The 21219-nt window shown below is 39.2% G+C and overlaps 1 protein-coding gene and 1 pseudogene across 4 annotated transcripts in view; one reads left to right on the top strand and one right to left on the bottom strand.

Moving 5' to 3' along the window:
- The window catches only part of LOC137281521 (thialysine N-epsilon-acetyltransferase-like), a 127212-nt gene that overhangs the window by 52393 nt on the left and 53600 nt on the right, over positions 1-21219 (top strand). For 3 of the 4 annotated variants that reach the window (XM_067812797.1, XM_067812800.1, XM_067812798.1), the window contains exon 3: positions 11845-11925. The exons of the other annotated variant lie outside the window; for it this stretch is intronic. In XM_067812797.1, the coding sequence (XP_067668898.1) occupies positions 11845-11925 (81 nt within the window). The remainder of the gene's footprint in view (positions 1-11844; positions 11926-21219) is intronic. 4 annotated transcript variants of the gene reach the window in all.
- LOC137282068 (putative nuclease HARBI1) lies at positions 40-4566 on the bottom strand (annotated as a pseudogene).

Raw genomic sequence — 21219 nt, 5'->3', positions numbered from 1 at the left:
TCGGACAACCATGGAACCATAACTGTGGAAATATGTACATTAAAAGAAGCTGATCGCTTGAAGCTGACCTTGCATCTGTGCCCTAAGCTGTCCAGGTTGATTGATGCCTCCACATGGAGCTGGCATTGGGACATTCCTGTCCTTGCTGATGTTGTGCAGCAAAGCACATGCAATTTTTACCTAGGTGAATATTGGAAAAAAATGGTATATACTGAGGACACAACAAATGGTCAAGATACTTCTGTCAATTTAATTTAAAAGTAAGATGTAGATGACTCATTGTTACATGCATTTGTCCAAGAAATGTGTAATTTTAAATGTTTGAATGTTTGTGAGAAAATCATCTTATTATATTTGAATACCCAGCCCCTGATATTCATCAATCATTGTGGCCTTCATCTATAAAAATTATTTGTTCAAAACTAATATTGGGGGGCATTATTATCTTTAAAAGGGTGCACTTCACATATAATAAATTGTTGGTAAAATCCCCAAACTTACTAATCTCACACTTATAGTATTTCTTCCTGTGGCAATCTTTTACTTTAATTTAGTAGCTGTACAGAAAATGCCACCATTCAGATAGATAGATAGATAGATAGATAGATAGACAGATAGATAGATTTAAGTTCATAAAGCATTTCAGGTACAATGTTCCTCTCTAAAGTGCATAAACCGTGGGTCATAGTACAGTTACAGTCATATTTGCTTGTCTAAACTTATTACATGATTCTTCTTAATCCTCTCAATGCTGCCATCGAACCCATTCGACAGGAGTGCAGGATAATGACATCTCCAAATAAAACTTGCAATAATTATTCAACGAGTCTGATTTACGTGTCATATGAATAATGTATGGAATGTACTAATTCTCAACTTTTTAAATGTATAATGTTCAATATGTTTATATAGCTTAAAACGAAACGCTTGCGAATTAAAAATGAGATCGATGAATTTCTCGGCACGCAGTTGAAAATAACGGCCATTGTTTACTTCAAGCACACCACGTCGTGTGGTACCCAGTCTAATATTTTCTTCATAATGAAACATTTTTTGATAGTTTAATCAATATATTTTGTTCCTTGACAAAGAGAAAGCCCATAAGTTTCCCATTTTCTAAAAATTAGTAACTTTCGACTCAAATAAATTTAAACAAAACTAAACTCAATGTTACATCATCGATTGGACGAACAGGAACGATCATGGCAATGGCGGTAAACAAACAACTCCACATGTATCATGATGCCGAGGAAAATGTGCCAACCTTTTGACATATCCAACTATTTTATCTGGAATTAATTACACGGTGTGAATAGGTAAATGTTATTGTCTCTGCACAGAAATTACCAGATTTAGCGATTTTATTTTGATTTTGTTTGATAAACCTTCCAACATTCACAATGTTGACAGCTGTAGGTGACCCGAAAGGGCATGGACAAACTCGCGATTTTTCTAAGTGACAAGATACGAAAGATGTTTGAAAATACACATTCATAAGCAGACTCTGAACACATATACATTGAAAGAAAACGACCCAATACCTATATAATGCAGATCATGAAACAATATCACAATATTTGTAATTGTACCCACCCTTGATGAAACTGGAAGCACGTACATGGCATGGCACTCGTGGAAGTAAAATATGAATGAGTTGGAAAACGACCATTGATACATTTTCTAAACTGATTCAAATTCCAGTACGATCCATACTACACACCAGAATTACCGGGAGTAGTGCACTTTACCGGGCGCACTTTTTCCGATTTGTTTGCTGTGTTGGTGGGGCTCGAGCGCTCTCAGCAGGGGTCATCGGATTCCAACTGGTACTAATTAGGTTAATTAGCGGACACGTTACCTGGGTACCACCAGTGCGATCACAGTTAGTGCCAGTTGAACGGGTCATTACCACACTAGCTCTGCGGATGCGCAGTGAATGAAAACAAACTATTATGGTTTGTTTTCATTCAGTGCGTATGCGCAGAGCTAAGCCCCACCTACCCATTCATCACAGCGAGAAGCCGCACCTAGCCATTGGTTTCAAGATGTCATGCAGTCAATCAAGCGATGATATATGAAACGTGGACGTGTTTCAAATTCACAATGGATGGATATATATGGATATATTCACATCTACGGTAAACCAACCCTAACCTTTACTCACTAACTCTAAGGATCTAGAAGGAGGGTGCCCAAGGGCTAACCCTAACCCTATCCCTAAAGATCTAGAAGGGGGGTGCCCTAACCCTAAGGATCTAGAAGGGGGGGTGCCCTAACCCTAAGGATCTAGAAAGGTGCCCAAGGGCTAACCCTAACCCTAACCTTAAGGATCTAGAAGGGGGTGCCCTAGCCCTAAGGATCTAGAAGGGGGGTGCCCAATGGCTAAGCATACAGCTCAGTAGCTCTACAGAGTGCTCTCGCTATAGCGCTCATTAGCAAACGCTCAGCAGTCCCCGGGTCACATGCCCGGTAAACTGCACTTTAGCCGAATTACCTTTCAATCATCTTCAATTGTTTACTGTTAGTTGTGTTCAATAGCAGTTGTCATTTGGTGCTTGTGTTGTATTATTTTGCCTCCTCAAGTTAGCGGCCGATGCGTTGATCTTTAGCAAATCCAAAGTCGATGATATTTGCGGTCGATTTTTTTCTATGAATGTTCTGACACAGGGAGACATATAAATTGTCAGTGTGTCATAGCAATAACATTGTATTGTTTCGTGTATATCGTCACAAGAAGTACAATTTTGATGATTGAAGATGTCATGAATGAAATCTTATTTCCTTTTGCAGAAACGAACGAAACCAGAGCTAGTGTGAGAATGTAACGTAAATGGATTTCATGAAAAAATAATGACTGTTTAGAAAACAACTGTCATCGTCTGTGTGAATCAGTATGTATTTTAGACATTAAAACAGCTAAACAACACATCTTTTGTTCACGAATTTGGAGCAAAATTTAAATTATTCTGTTACTTCAAAAAGGGAAGCTTTCGGAGTTAAATTCTACCTACTGTACTGCAGGTAATGTTTCAGATCAAATTGTTCGACGTGTGTGCATATTTGTATAAAAAAAATGTCATGTGACTCCGTGGCTCCATACAGCTTTTAGATATTGCACTAGTGCAACCTGAACTGCAAAATGTAACCTCATACTTATGGCCATACTTTTACCTACTTGCACACTGTCTATGTTCATATTTTACCATAAAACAGACTTGCATGTGGGAAACAGACTGATGATCCAAACTCATGGAGCAACGATTACACTGACAGTGATTGAAAGAGATTACTGAGATGTGTAATCTTTATTACAGTTCAACTTTAGATAACCATAACTATTTGTCTGTATTGAGTGAGGTCCTATTGACAGTAAGATCACATATTTCAAACTTGTCCATTTCGTTGATGTTACTGTTGAGTGAAGAAAGTATAGACATTTTTACATTCATGTTTGATAATTGTTACTGTCTTCATTAAATGAATGATATTGTTTGTCTTAATAATTGTTTTAGCTTTTTTTAATTTATCCGTTGCATATAAACACCTTAGGGTATAACTGGGGAAATTATAGGTGTATTTAAATTTCATTCAAATTATGATTTTTGTTACCTCAATAGAGACCAGGGAAAAACCTTTTTGTAATGCTATACCTTGCAAGCCTTCTGTGGGAAGTCTGATTTCTCCATGTAGTACATGAAACCATCGCTTCAGTTGTCCAATACCTCTTTCCATTCGGTGTCTGGTCTTTTTATGAGATCTGAAAATTTGCAATAAATATAACTGGAATCATCAAATGATCTTATAATGTTTATGGGTGGTATCAAAATGGTTATATCTGGTTATACCTGTTGTAGTTTGTCTGTAGTCCCGGAAGAGAGCGCAAAAATGGTGTTAGAATCCACCTCCAACATGGGTAACTGCTGTCGCCAAGCAGATGACATCTTACGGGAACATGGTTCCCCCTCAAACAGCCGACATAACCTGTTTGTTGTCAATATGCTGGAGTCATGTGTTGAGCCAGGTCAACATGCTACAATGTTGATGATTCAGTCGTCACTGTCTATCACTACCTGTGTATTAATACTGTGGTGCCTGTTAATGAATTCATTTTCATTAACTGATGGGGCCTGAATTTGAACGTGAGTGTCATCAACTACACCAACTACACCAGGGAAGTTTGCTATCTGATAGAATCGATGCTGGTGTCATCTTATTTCTTGGGCTTGCATGGGAAAAGGAAAATCTGACCATACGCTGACTTGTGAATGAATTAAGCGTTTGTTCAACGACTCTTGAAATGGTGGGTTGGCTGAGTCCATGGTCATTGCCATTGCACATTTGAAATTTGCCAGTGGCAAGATAACGCAAAGTGGCGAGCACTTTTGTAATGCAGGACACTGCAAAACTCTGATGCGTTACAGGACTTAAATCATGTTCAAGTAGATCACAGATGTAAACAATACTGTTTCTGTCAAATCTGTACCTTTGGAGCAGCTCAGTATCATCTAATGTATGCACAAGGTCTGTTCTTTCATTTAATACTCTTGGATTACGCGTCACAGCCATTTTTGTTTTACATGACTTAAGTCAAAACAAGTTGATTTAAGCCTAGCAAGGGGAGTCTTAAATAGTTAAGTCAAAAATGACAAATCTGAAGTCTAAGTCTGTTGATAAATATGACATAAGTTTTTACATACAGCTTAATTCGAAAAAACAAGAAAATTTATTTATTGAAGAGACTTAAGTTTTTTGAATGACTTAAGTTGTTTGATAAATGTGGCCCCTGGTGTAATAAAAATCACTGAACCTATCTTTCTTCACATTGTTATCCCCCCGGCATGTAATGCGGGGAGATATAGTCGACGCCTCGTCTGTCCATCCGTAATCATTTTGTTTCCGGAGCATAACTCAGAAACCGTTCAACATTTTTAGACCAAACTTGATAGATATAGTAATCTCAGCCTATGGTTGTGCCTTTTGCTATTTACAGATTTTTGGCATTTATATTTTTTTTGTTTTTCCATGGAACATTTTGGTGTTAGCCTTATGGTAGGGTGGGCTTCGTTTCTGGAGCAGAACTCAAAAACCGTTCAATATTATTCTGCATAACTTGGTAGATATATAGTCTGGTTCATAATTATTGAGAATTTGTCTTCTTACTTTGAGCTTTCCTAACACCTCAACTGATTCACTGATACTTAAAACTAAGTAATGGTATAAGGGAGGTAACTCATCTTGGCCTACTGAGTATAGTACAATTAGAGTTACCTCCCCTGAATTTGTAGCAGACGTCATTTTCCTCAGCACTGTCAACAATGTCTGCTGAAGATAAAAGAAGGTTGATTTTTGAGTTGTGTAATCAAGGAATTGATGATGTAAATACACTGGCAGAGAGAACAGGAACTCCTCTTTCTACTGTGTATAGGATTAGGAAGAATTTTAAAGAGGGAAAGGATTTTGGGCATCAGAAAGGAGCAGGGAGACCCAGAAAATTGGACTTCTCAGATCGCGTCCGGCTGGGAATTTTAGCGTCTAAAAAGCAAAGGGCAAGCATCTCCAACATCAGGTATGAAATGATAGAAAGGGGATCAACAGTTGTATCAAAATCTACAGTTAGAAGAAATTTGATTGATCTTGGATGGGAGAAAAAGACTGGAATTCTTTCTCCTCTCATGAAACAAGAACATAAAGACAGGCGTGTTGAGTGGTGTTTGGCACATGAAAACTTTGACTGGGAAAATGTGATTTTTACTGATGAAAGCTCAATATGGGTATATCCCAATAATGTGAAAATATTGACAAAGTCTGCGTCAGCACCGTTGTATCGACGACCTAAATACAGCCCAAAGTTTCATGTATGGGGAGGGATATCCTTATTAGGAACGACCCCGCTGTGTGTGTTTGAGGGAAATCTGAAGTCAACGCTACACTAACATGTTAGATAATTTTCTGCTTCCAAGTGCACATGTGTTTTATGGAAATGACTGGATTTTGCAGCAAGATAATGATCCTAAACACACCGCAAAACATGCCAAGCAGTGGTTTCAGGAGAAAAATGTGACTGCATTACCATTTCCTGCATATAGTCCTGACTTAAATCCCATTGAGAACATTTGGGGGATGATGAAGGAATGTGTGAATCAAAAGGGGTTGACAAAAATTGAAGACATGAAGAGAGAAGTGGTCCGATACTGGGACAGCATAACTCACGAGACACTAACCTCTCTGATAGGAAGTATGCCTACCCGTCTTAGACTGTGCCGTGAAGCTCAAGGAGACTTGATAAAATATTAAATTGTTACCTACACAACATGAAAAGGTCAGTTCACTTTCACAATACATTCAATTTTATCTGATTTGTTCTCGTTTAATAATATGAAATGCTTTAGCTATTCTCAATAATTTTGAACCATACTGTATCAGTCTGAACCTATAGTGGTGCCTTTTGGTATTTACAAGTTTTTGTGATTTATTATATTCTCAGTTTCCATGGAAACGTTCGGACATTGTCTCAAAATTGAGGGGTATATTTCATTTCCAGAGCAGAACTCAAAAGCCGTTCAATATTTTTCTGCAAAACTTGGTAGATATATCAGTGAGAAGCTGAAGTGGTGCCTTTTGCTGTGTACAGGTTTTTGTGATTTAATATTTTCTCAGTTTCCATGGGTTTTGGACCTATTCTTAAAAGTGAGAAATGTGTTTCATTTCCAGAGCAGAACTCAAAAACTTCTTAATATCTGTTAGTAAAACTTTCTAGATACGTGTGGCAGACCCCAAAGTGGTGCCTTTTGGTTTTTAAAGGTTTTTGTGATTTATTATTTTCTTGGTTTCCATGGAAACGTTTCAGACATAGTCTCAAAATGGAGGGGTGGGCTTATTTCCCAAAGCACAACTCGAAAACCATTTCATATCTTTCAACAGATCTTGGCAGATATATGAAATAGTGACTTTGCTGGTTACAGAGATGTAGTATTTATAATTTTCATGAATTCCATGGAAACAATTCAAACTTAGTCTAAAAAACCAATTAGTAACTCTCAGATTATTTGTCCTTTCAAACATGTGGGGGGCGGGTGATATGTCATCTTCAAATGACTCTTGTTATATTTAGGCACCATCAGGCACATGTAGACACTTGATTATCTTGCATGCTGGTACCTGTAGCAAGGGACTGACTTTGGTTTGTGACTGTTTTTGAGGCCAAGACATCTGATGGTATTTAATGGCATTTAATGCGAGGGATATAGTCGAGGCCTCGTCTGTACGTCCGTCCATTCGTAATCATTTTGTTTCTGGAGCAGAACTCAAAAAACGCGCAATATTTTTACACCAAAATTGATAGATGTAATAATCTGAACCTGTGGTTGTGCTTTTTGCTATTTATAGATTTTTGGCATTTTTATTTTTGTTAGTTTTTCCATGGAAACAATTCGGACTTTGTCTCAAAATGGAGGGATGTCCTTTGTTTCTGGAGCACAACTCGAAAACCATTCAATATCTTTCAACATATCTTAGCAGATATATGAGACAGATGTTGAAGTGGTGCCTTTTGCTGTTTACACATGTATGCCATTTATATTTTTCATGATTGCCATGGAAATGATTCAACTTAGTCTAAAAAACATCTCAGTGATTTTACTCTTTAAACTCGATTCTAATGTGGGATATAACAGGGTGATGGCTGTTGTGCGGAGGCAGTGATTATTGTACGTGTGTGGCAGATTGGCATTCTTAGAGATTTTTTTCATCATTTGTGACAGTGAATTTTTGCAAATTTACCGTGAGGTGTACCAAACAGAATCGCGGATATCGAGGACAGATTTTGGATGTTGAAAGAATGATTCATTATTGCGATTCGTGTGGGACTTGTAGGATTTGAAGAATGAAACCAGACACTAAAGGTAAGATTTCAACATTTGTAATTGTTTTTATATGCTCCGGCTTGTGTCAGTGGAATTTCATAGACTGCATTAGTACCTTTTCATGATTAACGATTAGTATTTATTTTTTGCTATTTTAGGACAGAATGATATTATCATTCAGTGTTAGATCAGGTGTAAATCATGTTGAAAACTTCTTTTTTTTCTGAAATAATAGAGATATGTACTTATGTTTCTTTGATAATAGTGTTCAGAAGCAGTATCACAGCCGAGTGAAAGGGAGGTAACTAACGTGTACCTTCCTTTTGCCTTTACTAAATGTCAAACGTTGCACACCTCTAAAGAGTTTTATGCCCTAAATGGTACTTCTTTCAGTTGCTTTCAATAACAACCAATCAATTATTTCCCACAGGCCAATCTCATCAACCATATAAAAGCTGGACTGTGGACAGATGCTCATTGAACAAGATGTAGCAGGGTCAACGGTAGCACTGGAATTTCCAGTGGAAGAGGAAATGTCCGGATTGCTGGGACTGGTGTAATTTGGAAGATCAGTATCCAGAAACAATATATACACCTGGAAATTAATTAAGCGCCACCCTATTTTTCATGATTGGCCAAGTTGGCTGGTCTGGTATTGAAGAACATGTTACATATTCAATGGTTTCAGTATATTTTATGCATAGTATAGACATCAGCTGAAAGAAAGATACACTTTGGTGGTTTCAGATTGGGCTTTATTTTAAGTTATAGACAATATTGTAAAAGGTTCAAATTTGGCAGAAACATGTTGAAATTTACTATTGTCATGCATGGAATTTGGCATGGTTCTGGATGCAAACGCCATGTTGCAATCCTTGAATTATGTCTTAAGAGTCAGAAAGCATAGTTATTGTCAATATTTTGTGTAACCACCACGGACACGGACGACTGCTTCAAGTCGTCTCCTCATTCCCTGTATCAGTCTTTGAATCTGACGTTGAGGGAGTCTGGCCCATTCCTGATGCAGTGCAAGTTCCAGTTCACGTACCGTTTGTACAGGGGGGTCTCGTTATCGAACTCGTCGGCCTAGCATATCCCAAATATGCTCAATCGGATTGAGATCAGGACTTCTGGCTGGCCACGGGATTGTCTCCACAGCGTTTTGACGTAAAAAATCGACGATGGCATGTGCTCTGTGGGGCCTGGCGTTGTCATCCATGAAAATTGGACTGTCTGCCAACACGTGATTGTCAAAATGTGGAACAACACTTGTTTGTAAGATCTCACGTTGATATCGAAGTGCGTTTAAATTCCCCTGCACTGTGACCAGATCAAGTTTGCAGTCATGGGAGACGCAACCCCACACCATGACGGACCCTCCACCGAATGGAATGGTCTCGGCAATGTGTCGTTCTGCCATTGCCATGTTTGAACGTCTCCAGACCCTTAAGCGGCCGTCAACAACGTGCAATAAGAACCTGCTCTCATCAGAGAAATGGACTTTTCTCCAGGATGCAAGATTCCAGCGTTGACGTTGTATCGACCATTGTAAATGAGCTGCACGATGGTTCCTAGTCAACATGGGACGTCTGATAGGTCTTCTAGCCCTGTATCCTGCCGCCTTTAGCCGGTTCCTGATGGTTCTAGTGGATATCGCCCTACCCCGTAACCACTCTGTTTTAAGGACAGTGCTGTTCATGAAGGGATGTCGCCTTACAAGACGCAACAACGCTGCATCTTCACGTCTACTGGTTTTGCGTGGTCGTCACGGACGTGGCCTGTCTCTAACGTCATTTGTTACTCCATGTTTCTGCACTAATCATGCAACAACTGAATGGTGTCGATTGATTTGATGTCCGATTTCTCTGCAACTTAACCCAGCGTTCCTCATACCAATAATTTGCCATCTCAAGTTGTCTGACACCCTACGACGAGCCATAATGATTTTAAACAATATTCTGACACTCTATGACAGGATGGTGACTCTCTCAAGTTCAATCAGAAAAACTAGATTTTCACCTGGATGAGGATTGCATGATTCACGTGCATTCTGTGCAACACCAAATCAGCAAAACTCCTTCACCTTCACATTATGGTATTCAGAAAGGGTCATATTTTATATGCGAGAATGATCATTTGAATTTCTCCGGTAAAACATTTTTTATGTCACATTGATTTTGGTGTCGCTTAATTAATTTCCAGGTGTATATTATCATTAAATTACTTTTAAAATACAGTGTAGAAAAACTGGGTTAAATGCTATCCTAAGTACAGGGCATGGGGGTGCATAAATGTATATTTCATCATTACATACCATGTATAGAATAGCTGTGTATCGGTTAGTCTTGTAGTACATTGTTTCACTTGCCTCTGTTACGGGATAACTTTCCGACTGGGGTGACTGTCCATCATAGCGCTAGATACATTGGGTAGGCCACGTGGTTGGTGCTAAATATGTTAGGTAGGCTCTGATTGGCGGAGACATCCGTGATCAGTAGGTGAACTTTGACCCATTTCGGAGGTCGTTCTAGAGTGCTATATAAGTGAACTGGCTTTCCGTATTCAGTTGTCTAGCTTCGGTCAACCGAGTAACATCAGGTAAAATCGCCCTTCACATCCTTTTTCAGGGTCATTCCCTCCCCGTTTAAAGAGTGGAACATTAAACGAACATTAAACTAGGTCATGTATTGTTAGGTTTCTCTTAAGAGTGTGAGGCTGGCTTGGGGGAAAATTAGGAGGAGGAAATGAGCAAGGATTTATAACTTTTGGGTGGCGTTTGTTTATGACAGGGTTGGTTTAGGGGTGGCATAAAAATAGAAGTTTAACTGATCTGTGTCATTTATCAGTTGTTAAGTTTTTGTTTGTATTTTTCTACGTATTCTGTTTTGTAATAAATTATTGTCAGTTGTTTGCTTGTTGCTGTTAATTTCCCAACTTGCCCGATTAACGAACTGGTTACTGAGTTTGAAAGTAGAGAACACATCAGCCTGAAATATTACATTCTTTTTAAAAATTACACAACAAAAAGTCCAGTGAAAGTTGATTAAAATCTTGTTCCTACTTAATTATTTCCCAAACTCAGCTGTCACTGGGCGAAGGTAACCACGCCTATTACAACACAAGTGCTTGAGTTTTGCATTGAACAATTGAAAGATATTATTTTATGGCTCTTCAATCACTGTACTATTATCTGATCACATATGAATGTGTGCCATGCGATTGTACTCCCCATCATTTTTTTATGATTCTTCCAAGTATCTACGAAGATTCAATCAAAATCCCAGAGAAAGAAAACTGAGGTGGCAGTTTTCTTCCGTTATACAAGTTCATGCAGTGAAAGTAGTACCATATTAGTGTCAACATATTAATGTGCGGATATTAGACCATCATTTTCAGGAATGTCGAACACTATTCAACAACGGTAATTAACCAATCAGATTGCGGGAAACACTCACTATTGGTTTACAGTATGCCATGTCAACAGATGGATACCCATAAAAACCTCAAAGTTTTATGTGCAACCAAAGCAGTGATCAAGTTAATGATCATTGATCAACCAGTTTGCTAGAAAGAGCTAGATGTGCATAGACAAGAATGCATACAATGGAAAAGATACTTATTTACTTTTTCACATTTTCTGGCCTCTCAGCTCCACACAGGACATGTTATATAAGAGAGGTATACTAGAAAATAGGAGCATATGGAAAGAGCAGTTCTACTAGCTGCCTTTTAATCTGGATGGTTTTTGAAGTTGCAAATCTTGGAAAAGATAAGTGAAAACAGTGTAAAGCTTGACATTCAAATGTCCCTGTGATAATATTGATGCTATGCCTGTATTTCGTTGTTGCTACCTATGTTTCTTCATTCTGTATCAAAGTGAAGCTATGTTCTTTATATGACTGATCAAAATGCCTGAGGGTGATCAGCAAAGATTTCCGCTGATAGATAGTTGCTACAGTATCTCCAAAATATTTATTCTCAGCACTGAAGAAGGATGGCTTTGGTGAAGAGAAGTTGTTTCACTGTATTGTGGCTGAGGAAAAGCCAAGCCCAGGAGGAGGAGGTGAGTAGAACTGAGTGTAACCAGATATATACATGAGCATTAATTAAGCACCACCAAAAAAAATTGTTGATTGTAACAAAAAGGGATCAAAACATAGAAGTCAACCAGTTGTATCTAAATACACATGCAGTTAGCATGAAATTCACATGCTGACTCAAATGCATGCTTTTCCTGCTAAAGTTCTGTTATGGTACAAGTGACTGAGGGGTGTAAAAAAGGTGAAATGAAGTATTCTCATTGCTTTCTTATCAATGCATCAGTAAGTGAACAGTACTGAAATTGAACTTTTTTGGACATGCAGAGGCGTAGGCTTTCTGAAAATACAAGATGGTAGATTACTGGTATGCATGAAGCTGGGTCCAAATTGAATATTAGTCACACTGTCATTAGTTGCCTTGTAAAGAAACATGCAGCCACTGGTTATGTCAAGGATCGTCCGCGATCAGGAGGGCTGAGAAAGACCACTCCCCATGATGACCGTACCCTAGTTCGCCTAGTGAGACATAGGCCCATGAACAATGGAGAGCGGGTGTTCGTCTCAACCAGCGTCATCCGAAGGAGGCTAAGATCTGCTGGACTTTGTGCACGTCGTTCAATCAGATGTCCCTTACTAACTGATAGACACAAGGCTTAACATTTGGTGTGGTGTAATCAATGGCAAAACCACAATCTGAAGATATGGCGCTGGATCCATTGGTCCAATGAAAGCCGTTTTCTTCTTCGTGTTACTGATGGCCCTTGGCGAGTTTGGAGAAAGAGTAATGAGGCATATCAATGGCAGATGATCCATGCAGCTGAACCCTTTAGCGGTGACTCTGTAATGGTGTGGGGTGTATCTCCTATGACTGTAATCTGAATCTTTTCACCATTCAAGGGACACTCAATGGTCAGATGTACCGACAGGAAGCTGCTGTTGTCCCGCATTTTGATAACCACCCCATATGGTCAATAATGCTAAGCCCCATCATTCCAGAGCTGTTATCGCACACTTGCTGAACAACGCAGTCGACAGATTACCTTGGCCTGCGTGAAGCCCTGATCTCAACCCACTGGAGCATTTATGGTAAAACACATTGGTGATAATATGCTCAACCCTCTCATGAGAGATGCCCACTACACTAGCAATATGTCGAGTAGTCAGTCGTCGATCATCCATCAACATATCGAGCACTCGCGTGATGTTTTCCTGAGTGGTTGCTGTTGAAGGCCTTCCTGAGCGTGGGTCATCGTCAAGGCTTTGTCTGCCACGCTTAAATTCTGCAGCCCACTTCTTTACTGTTGAAAATGAAGGAGCATCATCCCCTAGAGTGGAGACCATGTCAGCATGTATCTGTGTTGGGGACATCCCTTTCTTTTGCAAGTACTTGATGACTGCCCTGTATTCAGTTTTGTCCATTTCTGATGATTTCAGAGGGTAGGTTTACCAAAAGAGCTGTAGTTGAGATAAAACTATTAGTACGTTTGTAGTTCTTGTGTCTATGATTCACTAAATGATTGTCCTCATTGGTGGCAAACACCTGTCTCTACCTGGTGGGGAAAAACCACTCAGACTGAGAACTTTTCAGCCAACCCTCGTAACTGGCGTGCTGGTCTGCTTGGGGGAATGAACTCAGCAAAGAGTCCGAAGTCACAAGAAGCTAATTACAATTTTATTAACAAGAAATAGAATAACAAGGGTGGCCACAGAGAGTTGGTACAACCCTCTGGGCTGAGGGCTAGAGTTGGTCTGAGTTGGAAGTCTAAACCCTTCTGAGCGACAAATGGAATTGGAGACTAACTAAACTTGAAACAATAAAAAGGTTGTGGCTCGTTAAAAGATACAAAATGGGTGTGCCCTATAATAGCCAATGAAATACTGAATGTACAGAGTGGGGTGTGACCTGCTGGAATAACCAGACAGAGGGGAGTGCTCTTAATCCTATTAATCCTATCTTAAGTGGCATTAATCCTGCTGGCACATTTACTGTATGCTTGGGCTAGTTCTATCCAAGCCTGTTTTGATGTGTCAATTATAATAGCTTGGATTACAATAGATGTGCTTCACTGGGCCATAGCTTAATGACCTTAATTAAAAATGTTGTCACACTGTTGTACTAATGATATGTTTTCTTCAAGGAAGCTCATTAACCTGTTTAGAATGAACTGTTTGTCTAACCGTAGCATTTTGAATATCTCAGGCTAGGATTTATGTACAAACATCTTTAAACAATGCACTTGTAATTTTGAACCCTTGTGGAGTTGTAGATCTATGAAATTAGTTCTTGCTTTAAGCTGGTGTCTTCCTCTAAGCTACTACTGATCATGATGAAATTAATATGCTATATGTATATTTTCTTAATATCTGAATCCTAATGTATAATGCTTGTAGTGGTAATAAATGAATTTTTGTATAAATTATTATTCCATGTTAACTGTCTGGAAGACCTACTGTTTTTATCCGAATATTATTATTCTTATTATTTTACAAATTTTGTGCCTGCTCTCCTGACCTAACCACTGGATGGATTTCAATGAAACTTTCAGGGATGATAGCCTGTATGCTGAAAGGTATACAATGAACAAAAAATCCTGACTTCCGATTTCTGGTAAGGGCAGATAACCCAAAATGTGAAAATCTTCTACCCTGAATATCTCCAAAACTATATGAGATAAATTCACCAAATCTTCACACAATGTAGACAGCCCAATTCCCCATCGATTCAACATGTAAAAAATGTTAACCGGCAGGTGAATTTTTGCGCTATTTTAAAAAAACTGAAAATTTCACTGATTTTCGCGTTTTGACAGTGCCTGTCTTTGAAAATCTTCTTCTCCAGGACGGAATATTGCACAGTTGTGTTTGATGCAAATCTGTTAGAAAGCCCATACCCTGGAAAGGTTAATTTGTTCAAGGCATCGTGATATCTTAAATAGTTTCGGAGTTATCGCCCTTGAAAGTTGGTCAAATTTTCAAAGACGCATTTTCGTATGGTTCATTAAAATGTCATAACTCTGCGAAAACACACTAGATTTCATCGTTTATGGTAGAAACAGTAGACAATTGAATGGGGAACATCTTTGCTTCACATTATAGTTATGTAAAAATCTTACGTCACGATTACAACGGAAAAGAAATTTGTACATTTCCAGCCTGAATCAACTCAAGTTTTAACAAAATGTTCCCGTCCCGCTGTGACAGGCAGATATCTATTTTTAACGCTGCTATGGCAGAGTCAAATTGGAACTCGAGTTTCCCTTCACCTGCATTATACTGGGTTAACAATGAATGGTCACAGAAATACAGGAGCGTTAAGGAAATAGTCGATTGTGTAAAAGTCAGTGAGTTGAGATTTACACCGCACTCAGCATTATTCCAGCTAGTGATCAACAGCATGAGCATCGATCTGCGCAGTTGGGAACCTATTAGTTTGTATATTGCTTTACGCCGCACTCAGCAGTATTAGTGGTATGGAAATGTCAGGTTCTCATCTTTCCAGTAGTTTGTATATTGCTTGACGCCGCATTCAGCCGTATTCCTTCATTACACTGGCATAGCAGTGAATGTTCACAGAAATACATGAGGTTTAAGGAAATAGTCAATTCTGTTACAGTGAGTGAGTTGAATTTTATGCCGCACTCTGTAGTATTCCAACTATATGGCTGTGGTCTGTCAATGATCGAGTCTGGACCAGACAATCCAGTGATCAACAGCATGAGCATTGACCTGCGCAATTTAGAACCTATTAGTTTGTATATAGTTTTACGCCGCACTCAGCAGTATTCCAACTATATGGCTGTGGTCTGTCAATGATCGAGTCTGGACCAGACAATCCAGTGATCAACAGCATGAGCATCAACCTGCGCAATTTAGAACCTATTAGTTTGTATATTGTTTTACGCCGCACTCAGCAGTATTCCAACTATATGGCTGCGGTCTGTCAATGATCGAGTCTGGACCAGACAATCCAGTGATCAACAGCATGAGCATCGACCTGCGCAATTTGGAACCTATAACCTACAAACAAAACAGTTAGTGTTTGGGAAATGTCAGATTGTAATCTTTCCAGTAGTTTGTATATCTGACTTCGCCATCCAGTTTCTTTTTCTGGAGTTTTTTCTTTTTGTGTTCGTGGCAGCAGTGTTGCCAAATTAATGTGAAAAACATAGTAATGGACGGTCCAGCTGACGTCCAAAGAAACTGTTCAAGTGAAGATATCCACGGTGGGTGTTTGGAGGAAGCCTGAAGACCGTTAAGTATTGCCCTTGAGGCAATCCTAGTTATTATTATGTTTTAGAGATTAAGATTGATATGCAGCAGAGAGGGTTTGGGTGATCCTGGCACAGTCAGGCCGGTGAGGCTCATCATCAGCTCAGGGCCCTCGCCCCCTCTACACGCAGCCCAGACAGCGAATGGGACTTCTCCCAGGAAACACTGCCTAGTTGAACCCACCAAGAACTTTTCGGAGAATATGAAGGCTCCCCAACACTGCAGCCTTCTGCATTACCCAGATTGTCAGAAGGGCTGTGCTCCCGGTGGAGAACCCGGGCACTCTCCTGATCTGCGCCAAGAGATCAGGAGGTACCAAACCAAGGGCACCGAGAACAATGGGGAGCCTGACGACAATGTACTTGGGATGCAAGCGAGACATTTCAAAGGCGAGGTCCGCATATTTATCATGCTTTTCCTAAATCTTGCCAATCACATTGCTGTCAAAAGGGACAGAAAATTCAATGATATAAATAATTTCATAAGTTTTATCAAATTATTATTATTATTATTATTATTATGGCAAATGGCAAAGGATTCCAATGATGTGTATTCGGCATTTGATTTCCAGACAATCAGCTATGCAGAATGTAAACACAGCTATCGTTCTGACAGCGGATGATGTAGATAAGGCATTAATGGATGCAGATGATGATGATGATGTAACTCCAGCAGTGTGTCCTTCGCAGCATGGCAACCAGACTTTTTATATATATACTCATTTCCCGAAAGTTCGAGCACTTACTGTAGAATGCCCTCGAAACAATGTCTCCCAGAAGTAGCACATAGGAAGTCAAGGGCAGATAATACCCGGACAAGCCTGCTGCCAAAATTCTGAAAATGTGGATCATCTATTATACGAAATGTGACCCACTATACTTATTATTCAAAACACTAAACATTGTCACCCAATAATAGTTATTACTGAATTAATAACAAAATATACAGAAAATACACACTCGTAACACTTTCCCCCTTGAGGAAAAGAAAATTTCACAGAAACTTTCTGTTACAATCATAGCAATAGTAACATAATAGAATGGCATGTAATAATATGAGCAATATGAGAAACTTCTTGCAGAATTACTATGACAAAATGCAGATACATACAGCATCATCAAATCATCATACATTTACACTCTGGAAAGTGCATCAGCACAAACATTGTCTTTGCCTTTAATGTGTTTGATTGAACCCTTGCAAGGTCAAACTCCACCTCGCAAGTCTTTGGTTCTTGTTCTTCATTTTGTGAAGAAAAGTCAAGGGATTGTGATCAGTAGAAACTTCAATTGGCAAAGTGGTGGTACCAAGGTACACTTCAAAATGCTGTAAAGCTAACAAAAGAACTAATGTCTTGTCAGTATAACTTAAGTTTTGTAATGCTATATACTGTATGACTACAGTTTGAAATAATTAGCCACTCCCTCAGTACATATTGTTTTATGCAAATGAATGCTCCCCGAGCACGTTCCGGTTTTTCGTTTTGGAATGCAGACGTGTCGTCTGCCAGTCAGAATTGTTTGCCAGTTTTCCTGCAATAAATAAGTATCAAGAAGATATCTTATGTTATGACATGTCTCTTTCTCAATGGTTGAATAATTTCTTTGGTGCTGGTCAAAAATAACATACTGGATGTTCAATTCCTGAATCATGCTCTTGTATCAGGACAGCACCTGCACCAACATCACTTGCATCTATTTGCAACTTAAATGCTTTCTCAAAATTGGTCCCAGCAATACTGGAGAATTCATGAGTATGGCTTTGACTTTTTCAAATGCAGTCTGACAACTGCTATCCCACGTGAATTTTACCTTTTTCCCCAAAAGGTTGGTAAGTGGAGATACAACATCTGAGAAGTTTTGACAAAACTTTCTGTAATAGCCAGCAATACCCAAGAATCTCATGAGTTCTCTCTTAGATTGAGGTACTGAAAAATGTACAGTTGCTTCAACTTCAGCATAAACTGGTTGTACCTGGCCATGTCCTACAACATGCCCTAAAAATTCAACTTGTGCCTTCCCGAATTCACACTTGGCGAGATTCACAGTTAACTTCGCCTCAGACAGTCTTTCGAAGAAAGCACGAGTCCTTTTAAGATGGTCATCCCACTCCATGTCGTAATTGATGACATCATCCATGTATGCCTCAACACGATCAAGGCCTGATGTGACACTGTAAACGAGTCTGTGGAATGTCACTGGAGCATTTTGCAGACTAAACAGCACCACCTAATTGATACAGTCCATCTGAAGTAATGAATGCCGATATTTTCTTTGCACGATCTGTAAGTGGAATCTGCCAGAAGCCCTTCAGTAAGTCAAACTTTTATATACTTAGCTTGACCAATGCGATCAATGCAATCTTCCTCTCTCAGAATAGGATACGAGTCAGTTCGTGAGAGTGCATTGACAGCTTTGATATCAGCACAGCAGCACCAACCACCTCCACTCTTCGGCACAAGAACACATGGTGAACTCTCTACGGACTGTGACTGGGTTCACTAATTTCATTGTCCAGCATGTATTTCAGATGTTTCCGCAGAATCAAGGTGAGCTAACACATCAGAATTTCTCAACTTTGGTGAAACATTATCACTAAGATCATCAAACTTCACATTGCTAACACAATCAGCAATGTTGTCAACATTTTCACAATTGTCTTTAGTACAATCAGTAATGTGGACACATAGTCTAAGAGATTGATCTCAGGTCTGTCATTGAGCCATTGTTCTTTTAAGTGTTTTAGTGGCCCACGCACACTGTGACCAAATACAACTTCAAAGGGGCTAAACCCTAAACTTTCCTGAACTGACTCTCTGACAGCAAACAACAACAAATGCACACCCTCATCCCAATCTTTCTCTGTCTCAAAACAATAAGTTTTGATAATATTCTTCAATGTTTGATGAAACCTTTCTTAAGCTCCCTGTGACTCTGGATGATAAGCACTAGATTTAACTTGCTTAATACCTAACTGGTACATAGCTTGTTGAAACACCTTAGACATAAAATTTGAGCCCTGATCAGACTGAACAACATCTGGCAAACCAACTAAGGTGAAAAACTTGATCAAAGTCTTGACAATCACAGGAGCAACAATCCTACGAAGCGGAATTGCTTCAGGAAATCTGGTAGAAGCACACATGATAGTGAGCAAATACTGATTACTTAGTCTTAGGTAGTGGACCAACACAATTAAAAATAACTCTACTGAAAGGTTCCTCAAAAGCCGGTATAAGTTTTAAGGGAGCGGAAGGAATTTTCTGATTTGGTTTTCCAACAATTTGGCATGCATGACAGGTCTTACAAAGTTCAGCCACACCTTGTCTCACACTGGGCCAAAAGAAATGTACCAAACTTTTCTCACAAGTTTTATTTACACCCAAATGACCTGCCATGGGACTTTCATGTGCCAATGAAAGTACATGTTTCAAAATAATTTCAGTACCACATTTTAATGGTACAATTTCCATTCATCCTCCTCCGGAACATCCGGTGACCTATATTTCCTCATCAGAACACCATCCTTGTAGTAATAACAAACTGGAACCTTGCTACCCTCCTCAAAAGAAACAGCCTTACTAGTCAACTTCTGCACTTCAACATCCTCACCCTGTGCACTAATAAGCTGCTCTCTGGAAAGAATGTGACACCACCTGAAAAACTATCTGACTTATCAAGAAGTCCTGAAGAGCTACTACTCTTTGAAGATAAGTCATCAGTCTCCACCTCACAGATTATAATTTCAAATCCAAACATACTGAGGGTTTTGTGTAATCATGTGATTTCTGAGCTGTTTCTGAAAGAGATTAGCATTCCATAGAATACACTTTCCACATGGATAAAGAATTCTGATAAAATCAAAGAAGCATTTGAGAGCTCATAGTGTGTGATTGTGAGTGAGTAAAACTGTATACTAGTATACAAATAAATGTACATGAAATCTACTTTTTGTTTTATTTTCTTTCATAGTGATGCCCTGGCTGGATGTTTCAAAGTTTGGATAACTCAATATTTTGTCTTGGTCCCATGAATATCGAGACAACAGTGCTCAACTGTATTCCAATGTGTACACTTGTAAAATAGCATTTTCTTGTGACCTGAAACTTTGACCATCAAGAGCACTTTTTTTAAGGGTTCTTTTTTATCAATATTGGCATGACATTTGGACTCGACAAACATGGCAAGGTAACTAATGATGGATTGGTCAAGTTACAGTCAAGGAGGAGGAGTTTTTGAGCATCTTATGGAAGATCAGGCCTACACCTATCTTGGAATGGACATTCGAGACAAGTTCCAGAATGCCCAGATTCAAGATAAATTTCCGGCCAAGTATAAATCTCATTTAATGAAAATCAGAGCTAAATGCTTAAAACAAGGTCAAAGCCATCAATACTTTTGCTGTGCCAGTCCTTTCCTATTCCTTTCGAGTAGTTGATTTGACACAAGACTTCCAGAGTCTTGACCACCTGACCAGAAGGATCATGTCTCATAATAGAGTACACCACCCTCGTTCCTCTCTTAATCATTTAGTATATGCCAATCAATTCAGGAGGTCAGGGTTTGATTGATGCGGAAGCTGTTCACGACAGAATTTTATTGTGTACATTTGCTCATATTTTTTCAGCAGAAGATCCTCTGGTGAAGCATATCAAGACTCATGATGAAAGCAAGGACTTCCACAACTATTTTAAGCGTGCCGAGGTTGTTGGACGCAACCTGTAATTTGAGGTTGATTTTGTTGATGGCGATGTGCTGATGGATGGCACAACGATGGGATTAAACCAGGTGAAGTCCTTCACCAAGTCCGGCCCGTGTCGGTCCTTTGTGGAGAAGCTTTCTGAGAAGCCATTGCATCATGTGTACATGCGGTGTGTGGAACAGAACAGCAATCCAACCAACTCCTTCGCTTGGATTAAGTCGGCTGGTCTCAAATGTGAAACTGAGGGCTTCTTTTTGCTGCTCTGGACCAGTCACTTCCAACTCGCAATTGCCAGAATGTTATTCTAAAAGAAAATATCAGTATGAAATGTCGTCAAGGCAGTGAAT

The sequence above is a fragment of the Haliotis asinina genome, chromosome 4 (genome assembly GCF_037392515.1).
Source record: "Haliotis asinina isolate JCU_RB_2024 chromosome 4, JCU_Hal_asi_v2, whole genome shotgun sequence".
In the NCBI taxonomy this organism is placed as follows: domain Eukaryota; kingdom Metazoa; phylum Mollusca; class Gastropoda; order Lepetellida; family Haliotidae; genus Haliotis; species Haliotis asinina.
This window is presented reverse-complemented; position numbering and strand designations above follow the sequence as displayed.